At 39.1% G+C, this 25,095-nt stretch overlaps 1 protein-coding gene across 1 annotated transcript; it reads left to right on the plus strand.

Moving 5' to 3' along the window:
- The first annotated feature begins 761 nt into the window (after positions 1–761).
- On the plus strand, positions 762–25,041 carry rab40c (RAB40c, member RAS oncogene family). Its single transcript, XM_055194197.2, has 6 exons — positions 762–2,004; positions 11,965–12,025; positions 15,656–15,716; positions 17,012–17,089; positions 19,457–19,679; positions 22,665–25,041. Exons 1-6 carry the CDS (start codon positions 1,863–1,865, stop codon positions 22,937–22,939), a joined length of 840 nt encoding a protein of 279 aa, XP_055050172.1. The 5' UTR covers positions 762–1,862; the 3' UTR covers positions 22,940–25,041.
- Positions 25,042–25,095: the final 54 nt, after the last annotated feature.

Raw genomic sequence — 25,095 nt, forward strand, 5'->3', positions numbered from 1 at the left:
TGCATTAGAAAATCTTTTGTGTACAGTTGTATATCCATATATGTGCTTACAATAGAAATTGGTGGAATACCAAAACAATATATTTGGAATGCTTCTCAGATTTCAGTTTATGTTCATTGGGGGGATGAGAATTTGTGTTTTTTAATGGCTGGTATAGAATTTGATGCAGGGTCCAGATGTCCCCCTGGCTCCCCTGAGACCCTCATGTTGCTGTGATCTCTACGGGCAGGCACAAAGACTTCACACAGCAATCTGCATTTTAATCTATCCAGGGGAGGGGGATTATAGTCTTTTGATGTTTCCACTGATGTGCAGAGATCTCTGGTGCTTCACTGGCATATTAACTCTATTTATCATGATCACCAACCTGTCATTTAAGTAGGCTACTGGGTACAGGAGATAAAACAATCCATTTAGATATTTTATGAAGAAGGGAATCATTTCTCATATCAACAATAGACAGACAACAAACAAATTGTTGTCAACTGTTTCTCAACCCAAGCAATTGCATAACTAAAAAAGAAAGATGGTTGAACATTACCTGTCTTTGTACATGAATTGAAAAGCTTCGGCAGGCGGGGTGTTGTGTGTACTGTCTAGATGGCTGCATCTCAAATCCTCAAATGCTGTCTCTCTAAACTAGATCATTCGCACACGAACGTTTATCAATAACTAACGATGAGCTGCCTACCTAGTCAGCGTTACCCAATACGTGTCTACGATTCGCAAAAGTGCTGTCTAGGTAGCCAGATCTCAGTGTTTTGGGACACGACCAGCGTGTGTAGGGGGAGGTACAGTAAAGAGCGCAGCAGTACGCAGCACAGTTGAAAGCTCAGCGTGACAGTGTGTGTGATGATCTCTCCCGTTTGACTGAATAATATGGGACATATTTGGATATTTATGAGAATTTACAGCACGAGCAATAACATCGAGCGCATCGGATTATCGCGCGAAAGCTGAGATCACAGACGATCAGCGCGAAGTTACACGAATCTTTGTCATTTTTGCCACGCTAGCATGGGCTGCTCAAGCTAACTTGAGTCCGACAGTGGGTTTTTACCTTTTGGTTAAATTGTTGTTTTGCATATATTTTGCGTCAGGAATGAATTGTGTTTTAAACACTGTATGCTGGACTAAAGACTGAAATAAGACGAAATCAACGCTCCGCGTTTGTTGACTTGCTAAGCTCGCGGCTAGCGTTAGCCGCTGCTGTGTTTCTGCATCAGATGAACGGCTTGTTCTAGTCATATTTTCATTAGTTGTAGTATAACAAACATAATTTTTTGTTGGAATTATTGTTATCGTTGTACAGATACATTATACGGATGGTAGATGAAAGTGGGATTATTTCTTTGTGTTGACAGTTTGCCAGGCGCATGCTAACAATGCACTAGCTCAACAGCCTCAGCTTTCTTTTCTTTGTATAAATAAGTTTACCAAAATATATATACATATTTTAGAGACATTGTCTGATAAAAGTTGATGATTTTTTTATGTGACTATTATTTGAGCGTGTGTGTAAAAATGTAAACATTTAGTTTGCCAGTTAAAAATTGCAGTGTTTACGTTAACTCACATCTACGTTCCTGGCTAATATTATTTTACAATATTAAGATGAGTGGGCAAGGGTGAAATTGTAAAAAACTGTAACTTTTCATCGACGCAAGTTTGTATTTACAAATTGTTGAACCTGGACTAAAAGGGTGGTAATGATTTGAATGGGCTTGTCTCTTGATTTGGCCTAACACCCATTTAAAGATAAACCTGACAGAAGAGTTACAGACCCTCCGGAGAAAACCATTGGCATCACAGACACTTCTCCCGTATCGCTTGCTGTCACACTGGCGCTGATGTGAGCAACCATGGGCACTCAGGGAAGCCCTGTAAAGAGCTATGACTACCTGCTCAAGTTCCTCCTGGTGGGAGACAGTGATGTGGGGAAAGGAGAGATTTTGGACAGCCTTCAAGATGGATCTGCTGAGTCTCCATATGCCTACAGCAGTGGTGAGTTAGCCAACAGTTCCCACACATTCACAGAGTACTAGAAAAACAGATCCTTCAGCCAGAATATTTCAATACATTGCAGATCATGGTAGTAGTGAGACATTCAGTTGAAACTGACCTTAACAGAATTATCAGCAAACATAGACCATGTTTAAGCTCTTGTTTTCACAGCTTTCCATTCGCTGTCATGAGACAGTCCACGCTCAGTCATTAGACTGAGGGAATAGTCCAGTTTACTCGCACTAGTTGAGCCTTTCATATCCAAATGAGTCACGTGTGTGCAGGAAAATAGGACTCTGATGTCTCTTCTTTTGGCCTTTTCATGCATATGGGCTGTTGTTTATCCTGTTGACCGTATTGGGGAACAGTGTGTATTTTATGGGTGTGAGAGATTTTACAGTGATGGCTCTTGTCTAAACTGTCCTGGGGGAGCTTGCCGGTCTGGCTTTAAAAAGGATGCCCTGCACAATAACTAAAAATCTACATAGATGGCTACATGAGTCGTCTTTAGATAAAGCCCTGACAATCAGGCTTGTTATGGTAAATTGCACTGCAGTTGTCTGCATCCCGGAGGAACACTCCATCGTGATGTGATCCGATGATTTAGATGTAGGAAAGGTTTTCTGTAATCAATAATGCCTAAATCATATTTGGGTATTGGCAGTGATCTCTTTTGAAAGGTATAGACGGTTTTATTGGACGCTCGTGTGGTGATGCGATTACGTATCTAAGCGGAACTTTACCTCTGGTCTCTGTTTGTTTAATGGTCTGACTAGTTGCTAAACTGAACTCTTGAACAAAGACCTCGTGGAAAATAACAAATGTTTTGGTTTCCTAAAGAGGAGGAGGGAAGACTGCAATCATGGATTACCGCTATTTGATGGGAGGTTTGGCAGCCGATCTGTAGTTAAGATTGCATTGTATTAACATTTTACACAGTAATGTTAGCTCAGTGTAGTTATTGATGCACTTTAGCTATTTTTGAACTAGGGCTGGGCGGTATGAAGGTATACTCCTTTACCATAAAATAATGTCAGATGTAACAGATTTTCCTATTCCGTCTATACCGCGGAATGTAAATAAGTGGGCATGGCCAACTCTGCACTCCCACATGTTAGAGCTGCATGATTAATCGTTAAAAGATTGTGATCTTGGTTTGACCTCGCAAACGATCTTAATCCAGCATTTCGACGATTCAAGTAATTATATTTTTAAGGGGGAAATACGCAGTTTCGTCAGTTCTCTCGACAACACGCAATCACAGCAGCCGCGATGACGTCTTGACGTCACATTTATTATTGCGCAAGCCAGATTCACGCTGCCAGCAAGAGCGTCAAAAACGATGACGCTCGAGGAGTTGTACATCTTTAAAATTAACAAAGTTCTTGAAAATCATGAGAGAATGGTGATCTTTATTTTAAGCAAAGAATCGTGATTCTCATTTTATACAGAATCGTGCAACTCTACCACATGTTTGTGACGGAGAAACATGTTCATTTGTTAGTGGATTGTGGATAGTTTTACAAGTAATGTGTGTAATTTCATAATAAGCGCCAGTGAATCCACCGTGGGTCTCGCTTGCTCTCTCTCTGTGCTCATGCAGCAGCAGTCTCTCGCTCAAAGTTTCTCGGGGTGAGCGCAAGCGGCTGCGTCGCCAAATTAAGAAAGCTCTTCTCGCACACAATGCTAATAGTTGTAAAGTTTTCTGAGCTTTAAGCAAGCTAAGAAAAAACTTGCATTTATATCAATGACACGTGCGCAGCTGGAGCTATGTAGTTTGACCTGCCATTTGCTTATAGTACATCTTTGATCTTCTGAGACAAGAAAGAGATGTAACGGTTTTATCCCCTTCTGACATCACAAGAGGAGCCACATTTCAATTAACTATTTTTTCACATGCTTGCAGAGAATGGTTTGCTAAAAGTTACTGGGTTGATCTTTTATACGTTTTCTGGGTTGATAGAAGCACTGGGGAGCCAATTATAGCACTTAAACATGGAAAAAGTCTTCATTTTAATGATAAGTCCCCTTTAAAACTTCATGGTCATCACATCATAGGACCTCTCATATTTATAATATCTATATTTAGAGTTCCGTCCATATACAGGTATTTATCCTGCCTGAGGGTTTGTGCATATATTCATACTTGTTCCTTTTACATATAGCCTATTTTTAATGTACTATATGCATAAATACAATAAAGGCATACTATAGCTTTAATAGTCTTTAACATTAATAAATCAATTAAAAACAAGATTCTGTTTATCAAGACTTTATCTGTTGTTATCTTCTTGGCATTTTTACTTTAACACTAGCTTTAACTCTCCCATATTTTAAAACTGTGGTGAGCAAGTTAAAAGTTTTAGTGAGTGAAATGTCTGCACATTTTGATATTCCAAAAACCAATATAAACTGAAAAACGTGTATATCGTGAAATATAACGCTACTGTGAACTAAAATGACGGATTCCGTTGTTTATTTTGCTTGTTATCAGAAATAAACTAGTCTAAAAGGACTTTGTTTTTATTGATTCTTTGCAGAGTTTACCGGAAATTACGTTTGTTCACGAAAGCCCATTGTTTCTGTTATTACTGCTGAAAGCGTCTATAATTGTAAAGCGTCATGGCTAGGATCGTTTTCTTGGTTTCCTGGGCAGGGTTTATCCTAGTTCCAAACTAAAATGCACGTTTAAGCTGTCATCATTTAAAAACACCATGTTCTGACATTAGTACCATTGTTTTGTCTCAAGATGCACACCAGTATTGTTTTTTGTAAGGTTTGTTTGTAAAAACTGCTTAATGTCCCAATAGAACTAAGGCCTAGTCCTGAATTAATCTAAACCCTGTTCAGAAACCGCCTCTTAGGGGCGGTTTCCCGGACCAGGATTAGCTTAATCAAGGACTAGGCCTTAGTTTAATTAGGAAATGTAACTAGTTTTAAACAACATGCCTTACTAAAAACATTACCTGTGTGCATCTTGAAGTAAAACAAAGGGCCCTGATGTATTTTAAGATCTGTAAGTGAAAGTTGTTTTCAGTTTGGAGAGCTCTTAAAAGTGTTTAAGTCTAGGACTAGTCTAATCCCTGTCCGGGAAACCGCCCCTTAGAGTTTAAATTTAATCTCCTAGTCTAGTGGTTAAAGCTCCAGGCTGGAAACTAGAACATAGTTCCCATAATGGTCGATCCATGAAATATAACTATTCACCAAGCGTTGGATCAAAAAGGGTCAAACTCAGTCGTTGGGTTAAATTAAAACATTGGACCCAACAATGCATAAAACAATCCAGCATTTTGGGTTGAAACAACCCAGCATAAGTTAAATTATAACCCAACAGGTTGGGTTCTTCCATTTTTGATCTACCAATGGGTTCAAAGTAACCCACCATTTTTTAGAGTATAATAGCATACACTAGCATATTGCCTTTGAGAAAGACACTTAACCTCAGGCTGCATCAGGGAGACTGTCCTTGTACTGTAGTTTGCTTTGGATAAACATTACCTAAGGGCGCACTCATATTATCCAAACCATGCCCCAGTACAAATGCGAAGACGCATTTGAGGTGAGTAGAGCGTGTTTTCGCGGCAAACGCGCCACCCATATCGTGTCATTTGCATCGCCCCACGCAAGGACGCGTCTGATTGCATCTTTGCATTGACTTTGTATGTAATCTACTCGCGCAAATCGTTGAACTCCCATTTGGTGTGAACCCACAGTCACACTTTACGTTTATCGTTCCAAGCCGGGCTTGCTTTCGTCATTAGGATGCGATTGTTTTGAAAAAGCAGGAAGTAAAGCGCTCTATTAACACTAAACCCATCGTAATGTTAAGTGTGTGTTTTTTATTCGGAGTCGTTTGGTGTGCGATGACAGACAGCCCTCTCACGTGTCATCATATTGCTTAGTTGATCTGTCACGTGTGCAGCTCTGACATTCACGTAACCCTGCTGCATGCATCAGAAGGTTGTTACGGAGGTAGATGAAGGTGAGTGGTCACGCAATTGAGGTCTCTCGTTTTGAATTGCGCTCTGGCACGATTGCGCTCACACTAGGGCTGTGCGATATATATCGGGGGATTGTCATGCGCATCTCGACAGTAAAGCCAGTTCCTTGATTAGTAGTAAATCAGCTGCTTTTAGATGGAGCGGCATTTACTACAAAGAGCCGTAGTTTGCTGACAATCGGGGAAATTTCGCATTAATTATCGAGGACGTACTGCCTGCGATAATTAATGCGATATGGCCCAGCTTGTCATTGAACTACGGCTCTGTGTAGTAAATGCAGCTGTATCTGAAAACAGGTGATGCCGATTTACTACTAATCAAGGAACCGGCTTTGCTGATGAGACACACATGACAATCGTATTCCATATATCTCCCTGCCCTAGCTTACACTATAGCCTTCCATGCCTGGGCCCATGTGAACCGCACTCTAGCCCACCTTTGCAAGCTGGCCAGCGCGCAATTGACCAAACCACGCCCGGGCTTGGTACAGAGCGATCACACTAGTCAAACGAACCAGGCTTTGGTTTGGATGATGTTTCACTAAGACCCTGTGTCCACCAAGGCGTTTTTAAGAAAACAAGGAGCTTCTTTGGAAACAACTGCAAAATACGCTGGATTCAGGAAAAAGCTTTGGTGGACACAGTGCCTAAATGTTCTTTAGTTCTTTAACTAATCAGAAATGTTTTTTCAAGACTTTTTGAATGAATGGTTCTCTAGGGATCCAAACATGGTACACCCCTTATTTTGGAAGAATGTATGTAGCCCATTGTGTTAAATCCTAAAATTTAATTGAACAGGAATATTGAGACCAAATTCTTAACCTTCTATTATAGTTATAGCCAGTGTTTCCATTATCTCTCAGACCAAAATGAGGTAACCATATTTTCCACTTTTGAGCTAAACCGCAGTGTGTTGTTATGGAGAAAAACCTTTCAAACAATATCATACTGCGTATTTACTTACTGTAGTAGTATTTACTGCGTAGTGGAAAGACAGTAGTTCTCCATTATCAGACTAACACAAGGGTGATTATCAGATATGGAAGTTATCCAGTGATAATGAATACTGAATGTGTGCGTTTAATTCTGCAAAGTAAACATACATGTATTGCACACGAGCTAAATCTAAGGTAAACCAGCTCTGCTACCTTGCTTTGCTTTAGGCATGTAGTTTTCATTGCTTTCGTGCTCTCAGACGCACCCTTGCATGTAACTAAGCATAACTACATGGATTGTGATTCTGGACAGAGCTTCTAAATCTATTGTGAACAGGCACAACAATGACACACACAGGGAATGTGTTGTGCGATCTCATCCACCTTTGTACTTTTGACAGAGGAAAAATGTTACGTTGAAAGCCAAGGCCTTCTATTATGCAAAAATCTCACAGTGCGACATGCCCGCGCATGTCACTGTCCACTTGATCCCTCTCAGTTGTCCTGCTGTATCTTTGACATCCATGCCTTTTCTCCAGACTAGGCGCTTCGGGCTGTCTTCACTCAGCGGGCCGAGAAAGTTTGGCCGGCGGCCCAGAGCTGGAAACTGAGATGATAATTACACTATACTGCTTCTGTCAGGCTGCGTTGCTGAACCATCTGTCCATACAATTATCCAAAAGCAAAGAGGAGGGCTTACAAAGGAAGGAAGTATGATCCGTCTTTGGGCTGGAGTGCAGCCCTGCATCTAAGCAAAGCTTTTGCAGGATATGCAGGAGAGGTTATTGAGCAGCAGGAAATCAGTCCCAGTAGTTCCTTTTAAGTGCAAACCATCCCCCTGTTGTCAAATCCTCATGTAGATGTTTAATAATGAAGGATGAGTGAACCTTATGGACTTGCAACCGGCAGTCGTACGCCTGTCAGGAGCTGTCGGTGTGCCTGTCTAGCTGAGCGTCGTCTTCTGGCATATTCTGTTTCAGAAACATCAAATCTTATATGCAGGATCTTCAATAAAGACGGTCGCCTCGTTCATCATCTCTCGTTTTAAAGCATCCCTCTTCTTTTTCTATCTTGTAGGTGGATATGTAAACAAGGTCAAATTGAATAGACTAAAGAAGGGTGTGACTTTATTTTGTTCTCTAATCAGAGCTGTAAACAATGGATTTTCAGATCTGGCATACCAGGGGAAGTAAAAATCAAAACCCGTCTGATTAGGAGAAATAAACTCTTCCCTCAGCATAACGGATAACCAGATTATTCAACTTTGCACAGAGATGATCCACTGTGACAAGCGCTCCTGGCATGGCGGATATTACAGACTGTATGAAAGGAGACACAGTGAGCTTTTGTCAGAGACCCAGCTATTAAAATGCAAATCGGGTTTAAATGCTGATCAGATGTGAAGTAACATAGAAATTCGTTACTGTAAGAGAGCGTGTGGGAAGAAACATTCAATAGAAAACCGATGTATCCGGTACCTTTGATTTTAAATTGATGCTTATATTAGATGCAGTCATTTCTTGAGTCATTTTATGAGGGATAAATGCAGATAAACAGTCATGATAACTGTTTTACGGGAAGTGTCCTGGTCACATTTCAGCTTTGATGGCATAAAGTAATGGCAGAGTGGTTGCAGCTGGCAAGCTCTTGACCAAATGTGTGCATTCACAATAAAGACTTTTTATAAGTTGATTAAATTTTTTATTTTATTATTAGAGCCCGACCGATTTATCGTTTTGCCGATTTTATCGGCCGATATGAGCATGTCGCAGATATATCTGTATCGGCGTATAAGCCGCAGATATGAAGCCGATATGAACGTCCCTTTCAAAAAACATTAAATGCTTTTGAAAGATGTAAGTACTTGTTTGGCCAGCAGAGCGCGCCCTATTGGTTGCTAATGGCGACCCAGGTCACTCACTTGAGTGACACCAGCCAATCCCCCACCCCTTTCACTTCAGTCAGTTCAGGTGGCGGCAGTCACGCGGTTTCTTTACAACATTATACACCTGGTATTAAGATGCACTTTGGTCGATTGGATTATGAGTGTGCGAGAGAGACACATTCCTGTTTACATTTGGTGTTTTTAATCCGTCGCTTTTGTCCACTTGCGAGTTGTTTAAAACGCAAGCGGAAGAAATGACGCGAGGCGGAGAAAGGACGCGCTTAAATTGACGCGCAGTCTGTGGGAGTACAGCTGCTTGTGTTGTTACTGAACATGCAATTGATTAAATAAGCTCGCGCAACTTTGCTCTCCGCCTCTTTTATTTAGCGAGGGTGTACAGGTAGACGCTTTAGTTTTATAAAAGTTTAAAGTCCCGACAGAACACTGTGGGTTCGTGTTATAAAAACGTTGTGCAGTACATTAAACATTAGCCTACATCATTATATTGTCAATAAGTCAAGCATTGTCGTCTGAACGGTAAGTTTCTATTTAATTTGTGAAGTATAACTTACTGTAAGGCTAATAAACAATGACTTTATAAGTTTCTATTTTTTAAAATAAGCCTAATATAACATTATTCTCGTCAAAACTGACAATGATTTAAGTTATATGTATTTTGTTTTGTTTGTGTTTTAAAGTTATTTATAATAAGTCAAGTTTACTGTTTTGTGCACTTATATCAGAATCATTTTGGATAATATAGTTTATTGTTAACTTGTAAAACACACCTGCCTATATTACATATCTTTATCACGTCATTTTAAGTGTTTGTTCACCACATTTGTGAGTGATGTGATCATTACAAAAAAGTATTTATATATAGTATATTCTGTTAATGTATATAGTGTATTCTATGTACAGTACTGTAGTAGTATAATATACTGTAGTATATGTGTACTGTACTATAATATGCACATAAAGAATATCGGCCGATATATCGTTATCGGTCTTTTTTTACTCCCTAATATCTGTATCGGCATCGGCCCCTAAAAATGCATATCGGTCGGGCTCTATTTATTATTTATTATGTATTTGTTAGTTGTTGTTATTATTAATATAATAATTATATTATTTATATGCAATCAGGTGTTATTGGCAAAACGGATGGGACACAAATAGAGGTCGACCGATAGTGAATTTTACCAATACCAATAACTAGGCTGGTCCGTATTTGCTGATAACCGATTAAGCGGCCGATAGTTTTTAAAATATATAATCGGGGGCAGGGTTTCACATTTTATTGAATCTTCCTCGGGCGCGGCCACTGATTAGTGGACCCCCACCTGCTTTTAGCATTCATTTTGGCGTCACTTTGACAGCGAATAACTTTACATCTGAGGCGTTTAAAGACTCAATTTGTCCATTATTTATTTCTTAGAAACACGAAAATGTATATAAAGCTCCATTACCTTGTATCTTTTGTTATGGCCCAGTAGAAGCAGGTTTTGTAAAAACAGGCTAACGATTGCGTCATAACCTGCGACTCCCTTCGCACATTACCGTATAGACAGGAAGAGAGGCTCGCAGGCAATCTTTTACTGTCTGTGAGGCAATCGGGTGGACGTGGAGGCATAAGGTCAAGGGAGAAGCACATAGAGAGTCCATAAAAGCAATGGGACAAAAATGTTCGACAATGTTCCTTTTACTGTCTATGGGTGATTCAGATTTCTATTGGCACAGCTATTAGAAGACGTACAATTGTCAGACAGGTTGTTCACGTGACACCTGTGCGCAGTACGCCAACCCCCAGGAAGTGCGGGCTTCTAATTGACTTCACTTGTCTCCGTTGAATCCAGTGGGGTCGCTGTGTCCATTTATTTACTGTCTATAGCCCTATTCGGAAGGGGATTAATTTTACAGGGGGACCTCTGAGAAAATCGTGCTTCTCAGAGGTCCTCTGTGTTTTTAATTCCGTCCGAATCGGCCATGTCTGTGTTTTTCTCTGACGTCCTCCGTAAAAATTCCAGAGCAATTTACCTACTGTTTTTCGCCTAACTCGGAGGTCCTCTGAGAAATGTAATCCCGTCCGGATGCAAATGTCTGTGTTTGGTCGCAATATCTTTTGAAAACGCAGTTCATTTCGTGTTTTGCCAACGTGATCTGCCGTAGGTTTTACTAATGCGTGTATATTGTATTTCCTGAGTCCCGTTCATTCAGATGTTTTTTTCGCATTCGGCAAAATAATTAAATCAAGACGAGCTGAATATCATACACTGTTAAGACTAAACACTGTAATATCATTCATTAACATGATAAGAAACTCCGTTCAAAGTTGTTCAACTCTGGAATGGTAATGTTAATTAACCGCCAGCGTTTTTTAAAAAAGTTGCCAGCCAGCGTTTTTCATGATTTTCACAAAAGTTTAATGCCTTCCAGAAAATGTTCTTCTTCAAATATATAAACATACAATATACCAAATGAAAGAACAGACCCTCTGCTTTCAAACAAACAAAAAAAATTTTCATCCTACCTTCAGTAGTTCTTTTGTAATCAGCTTTTGAATATGGGTAGGTTTCTGCAAAAACACCACATTTTGAGCAAAAAGCAGAGATAATTCCATTTTTGTGACTGACTTTTCATAGAGATCCCATTCAGAGCGATCTTTAAAACAGACACGGACATGCAGCAGCTTGCCATAGGGCAATACTTCCGGTTTTAAAAAGTTGCGGAAGGACGGAAATACTCGTCATTGGCGGGGAAGCGTTTTCTCTTAATTGACGAGATATCTTGTCAATGGCGGGGAAGGAGTTAATAAAGATATTAAGTTTTATTAATCATTATTTCTTCATTTCTTTGTGTTTGTTATAAGCTGACAGTTATATAAGACACGTAGGCTAACGTTACTTTAGTTGGATTTGTATATTTTATTTTGATTTGTTAAAATTAAATTAATAAATTACATGTTCTGTCATAATTTTACATTTAAAGCAAAATATTTAACATTACAAACACGTGTATCCAGATTTATATATAAAGTATTACTGCTACTATCATACACAATTGACACTGTCATTTCTGCCAAATTTTTTGAAGTCAACAGAAGTTGAAGGTCTAAATGAGTTCTTTCTTTCCTTGTGCAGGAATCGACTACAAGACCACCACGATCCTGTTGGATGGGCGAAGAGTGAAACTTGAGCTTTGGTAAGTGGACCATATAAATGTTTTTTTATGGCTGTCTGCTAATGCTGAAGAGCACAGGATGAGAGCTTTATCTCCACTAGAGCTTATAATGCTGTGACATGACTTGTTTTAGTTTTCACGATGGGATGATGCATCACATGTTGAGAGCAAACGTATGCCTCTGGAGTTCAGAGTGATGAGTCAATGCCTTATAGTCGACCTTCAGTCCTCCGACAACAGCCTCTTCTTCCTATTTCATTAAAATTGAAAACACTGAGACAGACGGCACTTGATTTCCAAAGCAATAAATCAGTGCTCGTGTTTATCCGCCACACGGATATGAGAGTTGGGTTATTTCCCTGTCAACCAATCCGTTGAGATAGGAAAATCTCTGATGGAATAAAAAATAATAGAAGAGCAGAACAAGAAGCTTTATATATACATAATGAAGAGCTCAGAGGCAAAAGCCGCTAAATGTCACCTCTGTCAAAAAGGACTAAATGTTATTAATGAAATGCTTTCAGAACAAGGGTAGTTGACGTAATGTGTCATACGGTGTGACATAAAAAAATGTAGAGAAAACACTCATAATATACAAATGGTTTGAGAGAGATTTATCTTAATGTTAGAGTTATAAATAACATGAGAGTTTTGTCTTCAATTTTTTTGACAATTTTTTGTAAATTTTTTGCTATGTCACTCAGGTCATTCAGAAATACCAGTTTGTTGGCAGAATCCGTTTAACGCCTTGTTGATTTTTCAGCAAAGTTCTCTATGTACATGAAAGAAGAAATGGATGAACAATGTAGGGCACTATGAAATACATCTTTTCCGAATTCCGTTTTATTTATTCTTAAGTTCTGTGTTCCATTCTATTATTCTCAAATTCCGTGTTTTCATTTTTCTGTATTCTGGTTTTATTGGTTAAGTTAAATATCAGTTATCAAAAAGCATAAATGGCGATATACACTAATAATACGTGGCCGATAACTACTCTGAATCGCACAGCCGATAATATTCACAGCCATTTCATGTACTACGGCTTTTGATCATTAAGTCCTTATTGATCTGAAATCACTGTTAGCTTGAGTCATGCATTTGAAAAAGCAACAATCGTCAAACATCATTATACATATTCTCTTTATTATTACGAAAACCTGAAAAGGTTTGAAGAAAAGCCATTTACTGGAGCTGCGTGTGTATGGTTACTTGTCTGCAGCGCACATTGAGTTTCTGCACGAGAGCGCCCCCTGGCTTTTGGATGTAGCGGCATTTCACCGTATGTCGGTCGATATATCGGTGCACCCCTAGTAATGAACGTTTCTGACAGAGAAAGCAGCAGGCTACTGTCACTTTAAGACCCTAGACAGCTTTAAGACAGCCGATTTTTCCACTGCGATGTCTGTGGTGCTGAACTAAAGATCAGCTCTGCTTATTTGCGACCCTGAACAAATTTGCGCTGCTCATAGTAGATTGTGTTGGTTGAAATGTTTTAAATTATTGAAATCAGCTATTGCGTCTTGTGTGTTTTTTAATTTGCGCGCTTTTGAGTAAATAACCAGAATATATTACCACTCCCATCGACACTTTTTTGGAATTGCGCTCTCATGCTAATTTGCCCCGTTTTTAGTAAATCTGGCCCTAGATGTGAAGAGCTTTGCGTTGTGCGGACGTGTGCACGAGTAAGGCGGAAAATATACTGTGGGAAGAAAGTATACTGTGCCTGTAGTCTGCTGTGTTTCGGGCTTTGACGAAAAAGAAAGGAGTCAACGCTTGTCATTGTTTGCAATGCGTTACGAGAAACGGACGTACCTTACTTAACGTCCAACATTACACGAAAGGAAAATGTTTGTGCTTATTTCTGTCATTTGCTAATTATTGAAACAAAAAACTAGCATTTGAACATGAGTTGTTGTGGATTTTACAAATTACTGAATGCAAAATTTGCCGAATTCCTTGACATTCCGCGTTGTACAGTAATATCCATTTTTATGCTTGGATTCCATGATTCTGTCTGCGTTTTCCGTATCGCAGAAATCATAAGGCCTTAACGTTGGCAAGCATGTGTCAAGGTGAAATAGTTTTTTACTATGTGGTTTACAGAATACAGATTTTGATCACATTTTTTAACCTTTTATCTTTTATTCGGGAAGGACAGTGAAGAGTGACTGGAGACGATGTGCACTTTGCAGCGAAAGACAGTCAAATTTGTTAAATGCAAGTGACATTTGTGAAAATAAGGCATTTCAATTACTGACTAATAACCTTTTCTATGCTATTAAAGGGAGATTACTGAACTTAAACATAGAAACCTGATAAAAAAGACACACTTAGAGGGTCTTGCATCTGAGCACTTCATATTTATTTGTTTAGCAAAAACACAATTGTTAGAGCTCATAAACAAACAAAAGTTTAATGACTAAAAGGGGCTAAGAAATCTCTAGCTCATCATTTGCAGGAAAACTTGTTAAACATTTGGAAAAGCATTTATCTGTTTCTCCAGAGAGGAAAAAAGTTTCTTAATGAGCATTGCATTATACAGCATGACAGTAGTGTTACACATTAAGAAGACAAACAACAATCTCATTAATGTTAACACACAGTGTGCTAAGTGCCCGAGGAGCAGTTCATAAAACCCTTGAGGACATTCCCATACTCTGCAGTAATGTTCTGGGCTTTATAGTGTAAAGTTTTACTGTAATGGTCTACATACAGCATATTCCTCTTTATGCCTGAGTGACTTTCAGTCTGTCCTTAGGGCTTTAATCTTCCCTTACATCTTTCTTTGCCAGCGTAGGTTCCAGGTATCTGTGCCAGGTATTTCTGATGTGACTTTGACAGTACAGCAGTAAACAGCATAGATGTGGTTAATCTTGAGAGTGGGTTCAGTTTTACCACTTCAAAAAGGCAATTGGCACAGTAAATCTCTTCTTCCGATGCATTTGACACTTTCAGGTCCATTGGAGCTAGTTTAAATGTGTGAGAAAGTTTTCAGAGATAGGAAGAGTAGGCAGCTGGAAAGGTTATTTGGGTGCGGACGTGCTACATTGGAAAACTCGTTTTTCTAGGCCGTGACGCCAACACGAGTGCCTGAGTCATCTTGTTTTTGAACTCCACACCTCACACTGTAGTGGGCAAAACAGTGAAGATTACAAATTCAAAACCTAGTGAGCTTTTATGCTGTCTAATGCCCACATGGAGAATATACTGTAGATGACATAAACATTGTAAATGACAAATTTGGGACCTTTTCATAAGCAATACAGAGCTCTGTTCTGCGCTACTGTTGACTGAATGTGTGCTCTCAGGGCTCCAGACTAACTTTTTTCACAAGGAGCACAGTGGCCCCCAAATGAAAATTTTAGGGGCGCAACCAGAAATTTAGGGGCACACACCGTAAATCAACATGCTTATCAAATATTCACATTTCTACTAATTTCCACTGTATTACTAATAAATACTTTAATGCTAGATGCAGGAAGTACAATATGCTGTTTCAAATTCAGTGTCACATCACAAAAAAAGTCAAATTTACTGGTCGCACATGTGCGACTGGATGTAAAATTCAGTGGCACAATCTCAAATTTTGGTGGCAGTCTGGAGTCCTGGCTCTCTCTGACATTGTCCTGACTTGTCTTTGTTTGCTTTTAGGGACACATCAGGACAAGGCAGGTTCTGCACCATTTTCAGGTCGTATTCCAGAGGGGCACAGGTAAAACATGTCAAATGTCACTGTTTTGTTAGAGGCGGGGGTGCATGATCTCTGAAAGCCAATGTTGACATTTGAATTCATCTAAACAATCACGCCCCTACCCCAATAGAATCTAGACCACACATATGCAACCCAGGCAACGATGTTGGTTAGTAGGCATGCCCCTTAGTGCTGATTGGCTACAAGTGTGTTTTGGTACTCGGACCGACTCCCTTTTCCAAAGTGTTTTTTAAAAATCATGCACCCCGCCTTCAAGAGGACGTTTTGCTGTTTTATAGCAGAAAATGTACATATTTACTTGCAGATACATAAAAGCCAAAGGGGTGGTTTCTTGGAAAGGGATTAGACTAGTCCTAGACTAAAATAAATGTAAGAGCAGTTCAAACTGAAAACTACTTGTACTAACATATTTTAAAATTCAGTAGTGCCCTTTGTTTTGCCTCAAAATGCACAAAGTAATGTTTTTAGTAAGGCATGTTTGTTAAAACTAGTTTTATTTCATAATTAAACTAAGTCCTAGTTCTGGCTTAAGCTAATTCCTGTCTATGAAACCGCCCCTAAGTGTTAATGTAAAAATATAACACACTCTGAAATACAGGCTAAAGTCTTATCATCTAATTCTGAGATTTTGAGCATTAAAGTTTGATTCCAATCATTGATTTCATTTTAAAGGGATAGTTCACCCAAAAATGACAATTGTGTCACCATTTACTCATCCTTAAGTTGTTCCAAATCTGTAAAAATGACTTTGTTCTTCTGAACACAAAGGAAGATATCTTGAAAAATGTTTGTAATCAAGCAGATCTGGGGCACCATTTACTTCCACTGTATTAATTGATCCTACTTTGGAAGTCACTGGTGCCCCAGATGTGGTTTGTGTTTCTCCAAGATTCAAAATGAAGTTTTTCAAAATATCTTTCTATTTGAGTAAATAATGATGCACATGTAATTTTTGGATGAACTATCCCTTTAATTTCAATCTTTGACATGACCTCACTCAGTCAGTATTAAAAATATTAAGGTTATATTTGCACAAAATGTTCTTTACATTGAATAGGATGATTTTATGTAGAAAAGAAAACCCCAAATAATCACAAATAAATTAATTTAGCAGGTTTTTAACAATTTTTGTCACAAATTTCAGCTTTTTTTATAAATACAATGTTCATTTTTACTGTATTTATTATTCTTTTAGAGTGTGTTGAAGTAGTTGTGCTTTTGACTGCTGCTAACCTCCCCCCTCACTACATGAACAGGATACTGGTTAACAATACTTGTTTGTTTTTTCACTACAGGGGATCCTCTTGGTGTATGACATCACCAACCGCTGGTCATTTGACGGGATAGACCGCTGGATCAGAGAGATTGACGAGGTAAGATGAAGCATCTGTTTTTGGTAACCAGAAAGTTACATTACAAATATACCCACAGTCCTGTGGAGTGAGAGTTGGGCTATATATATATGTGTGTGTGTTTAAAGAGTAGAGACCCCATCAGTAGCTTACCTACAGTAGTTCAGCAGATCTGTCTGTAAGTCCAAACATCAGACTTGCGTTTGTATCTTGCCTTTTTCCACTTCCTTTAGTAGTGGACAGGATGTCCTCATCCTCCCTTCTCATAGGCTGCTCTATGACCACTGTCCTTTCCTCCGGGTTTGTATAGTATGTTTGTTTGAATAGTACACTGGTGTGTATAGTATGTAGTGTAGTATATTTAAGCAGGGGCATATGATAATATGTGTTTGTTAAGGGTGTGTTTGTTTCCACAAAGAACCCAACAAACCACAGGCTGCATGACAGAGAGAGAGGAAGAGAGAGTGTGGATGTTTTGGTTGGCACCTAAGATTAAACCTAATCATGCATAAATATTAAAACTAATGGTATTAAATTACTAGAGCTCCTTTATACACTTTGGAAATGTCCAGACTTGACTGTGCACAAGCAAGCACAGTTTGCTTGCTGATGCTTATTCTGTATGTGTAATTCAGTGCTATTACTGTGAGGACACTGTGAGTTCTGTAGGAGTTTTCTCACAATCCTCTGTGAACCTGAGATGTAAGGATGAAGCCAGAAGAGTTTTCTTATTCTTCCCTCTTTTCTGCCAACAAATTGCTTTGTTTTCAAGAGGAAACTCATTAATAGGATTAATATTTTTTCAGATTTTATAAAGCATATGGAGATTATTCAAAGACTGAAAGTTAAGACTGAAGCTGGAAGTTAATAGGAAAACTTTTTGATTTAGGGAAATCTTAGTCAGTATTTTAATTATGGGTAAATAATGGAAAGTCTGAATATAATACGTTACATAATTTGGACCCTGGACCACAAAACCATGTGTCATAAGGAGGATACATTTTTTAAAATTGAGATTTATACATCATCTGAAAGCCGAAAAATGCATTATATTGAGAAAATTGCTTTTAAAGTTGTGCAAATGAAGTCTTTAGCAACACACATTGATCATAAAAATATTTTTCTATATATTTACAGTAGAAAATTGACAAAATATTTAGTGCAACATGATCTTTACTTAATATCTTAATGATTTTTGCATAATTATTTTTTTATTTTGACCCATGTATTGTTGGCTATTGCTACAAATATACCTGTGCAACGTATGATTGGTTTGTGGTCCAGGGTCACATATATTCATATATAGTTAGTATGAATATCACCAGCCTTACTTGTGACAGTGTACTTGAACTTTGCCATAATTACTCGGATTTAAAAAAAAATCCAGATAATTTACTCACCACCATGTCATCAAAAATGTTGATGTCTTTCTTTGTTCGGTTGAGAAGAAATTATGTTTTTTGAGGAAAACATTCCAAAAATTTTCTATTTTTAATGGACTTTAATGGACCCCTACACTTAACAGTTGTAATGCAGTTTAAAATTGCAGTTTCAAAGGACTCTAAACGATCCCAAACGAGGCATAAGGGTCTTATCTAGCGAAACGAAATATAAAAAATATGCACTTTTAAACCACAACTTCTCGTCTTCCTCTGGTCTTGTGACGTGCCAGCGCAACCTCATGTAATACGTCATCAAGTCAGAAGGTCACGGATGACATATGCGAAACTACATACCAGTGTTAACAAGTGTGGAGAAAGAGGACCGTTCCGACGTTGTTGTATGTTGAATGATACTAATTAATGTCTTTGTGTCAGTTTATTGTTTAAAATGGTCCGCAAATTTGCATTTCATCTATGTAACACCTGACTATTCGACGTCATTACGCAATTACGTGAGGTCGCGCTGGCTCGTCACCCAGCCGGAGGAAGAAGAGAAGTTGTAGTTTAAAAGTGCATATTTTTTATTTATCTTGTCAAAAATGACAATCGTTTCACTAGATAAGACCCTTATGCCTCGTCGTTTGGGATCGTTTAGCGTCCTTTGAAACTGCAATTTTAAACTGCATTAAAACTGTTATGTGTTGGGGTCCATTAAAATTAGAAAAATCCTGGAATGTTTTCCTCAAAAAACATAATTTCTTCGCAACTGAACGAATAAAGACATCAACATTTTGGATGAATAATCCTTTAAAATGATAACTCACAATGAGTTGGAATGAGCTTGCTTGCTTGCTTGCTACATATATAATAGTATTATTTGACAGCTTGGAGGCCTTATAGGAATAATTAAACTAAAAATCACAAAGAATGTATATTTTACATGAAATTGTTTCTCCTACCATCCCTCATTCATAAAGCCCTTTTCTTTCTCTCTGTTCTTCCTCAGCATGCACCCGGTGTGCCCCGTATTCTTGTGGGTAACCGACTGCACCTGGCGTTCAAACGGCAGGTTCCCACAGAACAGGCGCGTGCATACGCAGAAAAAAACTGCATGACGTTTTTCGAAGTGAGTCCGCTTTGCAACTTCAACGTCATCGAGTCGTTTACAGAGCTGTCACGGATCGTGCTGATGAGGCATGGCATGGAGAAGTTCTGGAGGCCCAACAGAGGTGAGACTTGAATATATGTACATGTGCACGTCTCATATAATACCGGATTAGTTCCTTTTATATGTCAGTTCCTGAATTTGCCAACAGCCTTTGCTTAATGTATTTAAAGCTGAAGTGTGTAAAATCATTTTACGGAATTGCAAACTTATAAAACGGCTTACTTTTGATTGTCTCTACACATTAAATCTGATTTAAAGATGCTCTTATATTTTAATTAAAATAATAATTAATCTTTATTGGGGTGGTTTCCTGGACAGGGATTAGCTTAAGCCAGAACTAGGCCTCAGTTTAATTAGGAAAAATAACATGTCTTACTAAAAACATTACTTGTGTGCATTTTCAGGCAAAACAAGGGGCACTGATGTATTTTAAGATATGTCAGTGCAAGTTGTTTTCTGTTTGGACAGCTCTTACATTTATCTAATCGCTGTCTGGGAAACCGCCCCATTATGTATAGGGGAGTGTAGTTTTATTAGATGGCACCAGGGACCTTTGACCTGCTGTGGTAAATATTAGACTTAAGGCTCAACTCTGACTTAGTTGCAATTGCTTGTGGCCTGAGAGTTGATTTTACCCATTGAACTGTACAGGAGTAGCCTGGAAAACCCCAGACAACTTCCGGCAAATTTAGATTTGCTCTGCAAGTAGTCTGGCAAAGAGGCCATTCAAGCCCATTTCTAATCGTCAAAATCGCGGCACCAATCAGAAACGTTGGGGCAGGCTTTTACACAATGACGACAGCGCAGCGACGGTGAAGCAGATTTTGTACATTAAAAAGATGGATGCTGCCATGGAACATCACTCGAACGAATCAGCCATCACGCCTGTTTTAAGCGATTTAAACTTTTCCTTTTCGTTTAAACCAGAGCAAAGAACAACACTCACAGCCTTCATATCTAAAAAGATGTTATCACTGTCTTACCGACTGGATTCGGCAAAAGTCTGATATAGCTCCGCATACATCATCTCCTTCATCCCTGTGATCGGTTTAAAGTCTATCCAATTGCGGCCAGAGGCATTTGAGCGATATCCGTTGGTGACGCCCCTTTGGAAATTATTCGTCTATGAACCTTTGCCAGACCATAACTCGCCAGATATCAGTGTAGGCATTGGTCTATGGCAAGCCATTTTGTTAATTCTTGTTATTAATAATTCAATTGTCACTGTTATCATGAATGTGATTTGTTATTAGCAAGAAATCCATTTTAGATATCTAAAATTATATTGATATAAAAATAAATTTTCATATAACAAAAATGTACTTTGTTACTAGTGACAATTGAATTATTGAGTATAAGTATATTAAGTATAAACATTTCAGTTAGTAAAAATTTAATTCTTGATTACAATAATAAAGATTTTTCCTAGTATGAATTGTATTTCTGGTATCTTAAAACTTCAATTTAAGAAAAACAATTCTTATGCTGCGTTTACACCAACCGCAGTAGAGGTGTGAAGCGCAAGTGATTTCAACGTAAAGTCAATGTGAAGACGCGTTGACGCACGTGTGGAGGTCTCGCGGCACGAATGAGGTGTTTAGCGAATGTCACGAATTAAACGTGCGAGTTGAAAAATTTGAATGTTGGCGGAAAAACGCGCCGCGTTAACAAATCAGGAGCTTGCTCTAGTAGTGACATGATTACAGGAAGCAAGTGAAGTCGCAGAAGCCTATGAAAGGCCCTCCCATGACGAATTTCCGAGTGAATGTCTCGATGATTTGAATTTAACGCGCGGCTTTCACGTGCGAATGAAGGGAGTAAACTCAAAATGTTCAAGCAGCAAACTAGACGCGGTAGACATGAATTTGACGCCTCTACCGCGGCTGGTGTAAACACAGCATTAATGTTAACAATTGAATTTGATTGGTGGCCTATGGTGACATTTAACTATTGAAAACACAATTGTTGATATCAGGAATTTTTCTAGGGGAAATTCAATTCTTGATATAAAAAAGAGCAATTGTTACTAGTGGTATCCCACAGAATTAACACGGAATCTGATATCAAGAAGTAACATTTTAACTAGCAAAAATGTAATTGTTGGTATAAAGAATTCACATCCTAAGAATGAATAAAAGTCAAAACGGCTTGCCATAATCGGTCAGCCAATAATGAAAACCAAGCCTCATGAATGCAACTTTGATTTAAGCCTTTACATCCTCTTGATCATGTCATATCCTCCCTAATTAAAAATTTATAGAAATATTTTAAAAAACATCAAATCTGCCTGTACTGCTATTTTAGGTAAATCCCACAGATGCAGTGGAAAGTTTCTGCGTTGTGCCTTTTCCACTTGATTTCTGGCTGATGCAGGAAAAGTGCCATCATCTGCATAGTTTTCCATTAGTGCAAGAAAACCACACTGTATGTCCATATCGAGAGCTGCGTAATTGCAGGCAGAAGGCTTTCAGTAAAGCATTCCTTTTTCTGTTTTTACCGTTATGAGGGAATTTCCCATGAGACCTTGCAGTGCCCCAGATGAGTTGTTTAGAAGAAGTAACATCCTGCAGTTCTGAGAGCGTGAAGTGCTGCTGATGTAGACTTACAAAACCCACTCAACTTTAGTATAGTGTTAGCAACACCGAGGTCCTGGGTTCGATTTTGCATACTAATAAAAATTCACTGCTTGAATTCACTGTATGCCTTTTTAGAACAGGCATCTGCTAAGTGGCTGAATGTAAAATGTAGCGATCAGCATTCCTACTGGTGTTTCTTTTTATACATCAACTCATATCCGGCGTACCGTGTCTTTTGAATTTGATTCCATCAGAAAAGAAGTGCAGGGAGCGTGTTAACATCTGCCGAGGGAATGTTGAATAATTTAAAACGTTCTCATTACTTCTGTAGAGAATAAAATATGACCTCACCTGCATCAAGGCAGCTACTGTCAAATCCTTAGAGCTTATAATTTTTAATTCTGCCGTGATTACGTGACTCGTCAACCTTGCGGTTGTTCTGATCGCAATCTCCTTTCTCTTTTTTGCAGTATTCAGCCTGCAGGACTTGTGTTGCCGTGCCATCGTTTCCTGCACCCCCGTTCACCTCATCGATAAGCTGCCGCTTCCTGTGGCCATCAAGAGCCACCTGAAGTCCTTCTCTATGGCCAACGGCATGAACGCCGTCATGATGCACGGCCGATCCTACTCGCTGGCTAACGCCGCTGGAGGCAGCAAAGGAAACAGTCTCAAACGCTCCAAATCTATCCGGCCGCCTCAAAGTCCTCCCCAGAACTGCACCAGGAGCAATTGTAAGATCTCCTAGCCTGGGGACTTAGGGGTGGGGACAACCTCCCTCCCTTTCTTTTGTATAACACTCAGGTGCACACGGACAAACACACAGGGAAACTGGGGCGATGATGGAGCGGAGGCGTGGCACCCCTCGGTGTGCGGAGAGCAGGATGTGCACAAAGACTTCCTGTCGCTATACTTGATGGCTACTACACCGAGTTCCACCCACCTTGCTGCAGTACATTTAATCCACACATTCAGACGTGCTTGATTTCGTATCAAGTGACCACTGATAGCATGTGTTTTATAATGCACTAGCGCCCTCTGTTGGAGAATTTATGCTAAACAAGCTCTCATTCCTTTGCTCTCGTTTCTTACTCTTTATTTCCTCAGTGAATTCTCTGCCCTGCGAATGGTATACTTCATTTCTGAGGCCTGTTATTCATGCAAATGCTGAAGAACCCACATGGTCTTGCATGTGAGAGAGGTTTGTAAGTGCTGACGCTGATTGACTTAGCGCTGTATGTATTAAAATTTGACTTGCAATGTAAATCGGTGGTTTAAATTGGTCAATGCTACAGCTTGTGGTCTTTTGCACACATGATAACATTTGAAAAGTGACTTTGAAAAGTTGTTGTTGACTATGAAAAGGGTGCTAACCTAAGAGCGACAGCACATGCAACACGTGATGTCCATCTGTCCCGCTGGAAGGTGTAGAAAATGATGAGATGTTCCTTGTTTGGTCCTTTTTTCTGTAACGTGGATTGCTGCAAAGTTCTCCGTAGAAGACCCCTTCTCATTTCCTTTGCTTTTTAAGCAGGAATGCTTGGAATATTTTAATCCTATACTGTTTGTAATTACACCAGCCCTAATGTCAAGAGGGTGTTACCACAGCTAACCCGCTGCCTATAATAGTCCAGATTCCCTCATTTTCCCCACTCTTCAGAAAGTGCCATGATTTCAAAGTCTATGTGATCTATCCATCATCAGTGTTGTAGCATGAGTTCAAAGGTTCGCTTAAATGCACGTGGTGCAAAGCATGGTTTTTGTGTAGATGCACCAAAATGGTGTCAGAATGAAGGACTTGAGCATAGAGTACAGCTTGCTTCAAAATAAACTAAATCTTGACACACCACAAGTGCAGGAATAACAAGGTAGCACAATGTCACCTGCTCTATAATCTTTGTTTTTTCGCTATGGTAGCCTGTCAGGAGCAACAGAGCTTTTTTCCAGGTCTTGGAAAATCTGTGATCGGTGGTTGTTGAATAATTGATGCCGTTCTCGCAAATCCCCAGAGATTTCACTTCAAATCAGACTCTCTGACCACTCTTTCATCTCTGTTCATACCGGCAGAGAATATCTCTTACCCATCTTCATCTCAGGGATGAGCCCCGGCCCCCAGCGGCAGATCTGCCCAATGAAGCCTGCTTGAAACGGGCTGAGTGACGGACTGCCAGCAGGGGCCTTAAAAACTCTTTTGGAGGGCTGCTAGCTCTCTGTGTTTGACCTATAAGCTATGTAATAAAATGATTTTGGCACAGTTGCGCGTTTGTTATGTATGTAATCGAAAACTGAAAGGTGCACTGATGGCGCTTTGGCGATCCCCCTTGTCTAAATCTCAAAAAGCTGTGGTAACAAAAATGTTTTATTCCATTTTGGGCATCTGTAGTTATTAGTTGAAGCTTCTCACCTGAGAGCGATGGTTGTTCTTCTCTGTAATGCACATCATATGGTGCGAGGAAACTATGTGACTTAGCTAGAAAAGTTTCATTTCAACTTTTTGTATTGTTAAATGTTTTTCCTCGTTTTATCTGAAGCGTCTGATATTGATCTTATGATATTTTAAAACAAAACATGCTCTTTTTAAGTGTAACCTCGGGTAGTGGAGTATAGCGGGACACTCCTGTGTGAGCAGAATAAAGGGAAATGTGATTGCTTAGTAGGACACAATTGTAAACACTATTTTCCTTTGGTTTGAAGCTAAATGCTGCTGAATGACTTGCGTAAGAAATTATCAGAAGTTCTTGCAACAACAAACAACAGTTTTTCTTTTTAAATTATTGATTGTACAGTTCTCGGTGTATGAAAAGCAACGACTTTTTCACAATAAAATTGATAATGTTATCATTGTAACAACGCTTTGCGTTTATTTGCATTCTGCACACTCTTGACACTTATTTGTTTTAAATA

Source organism: Misgurnus anguillicaudatus, chromosome 19 (genome assembly GCF_027580225.2).
Source record: "Misgurnus anguillicaudatus chromosome 19, ASM2758022v2, whole genome shotgun sequence".
Lineage (NCBI taxonomy): Eukaryota > Metazoa > Chordata > Actinopteri > Cypriniformes > Cobitidae > Misgurnus > Misgurnus anguillicaudatus.

What these genes read in the sequence shown, in the direction of transcription:
- rab40c (XM_055194197.2), top strand. Translation starts at nt 1,863, where the DNA reads ATGGGCACTCAGGGAAGCCCTGTAAAGAGCTATGACTACCTGCTCAAG. An exon ending in TCCATATGCCTACAGCAGTG is followed by an intron (nt 2,005 to 11,964) that starts GTGAGTTAGCCA and finishes TTCCTTGTGCAG; the next exon opens with GAATCGACTACAAGACCACC. An exon ending in AGAGTGAAACTTGAGCTTTG is followed by an intron (nt 12,026 to 15,655) that starts GTAAGTGGACCA and finishes GTTTGCTTTTAG; the next exon opens with GGACACATCAGGACAAGGCA.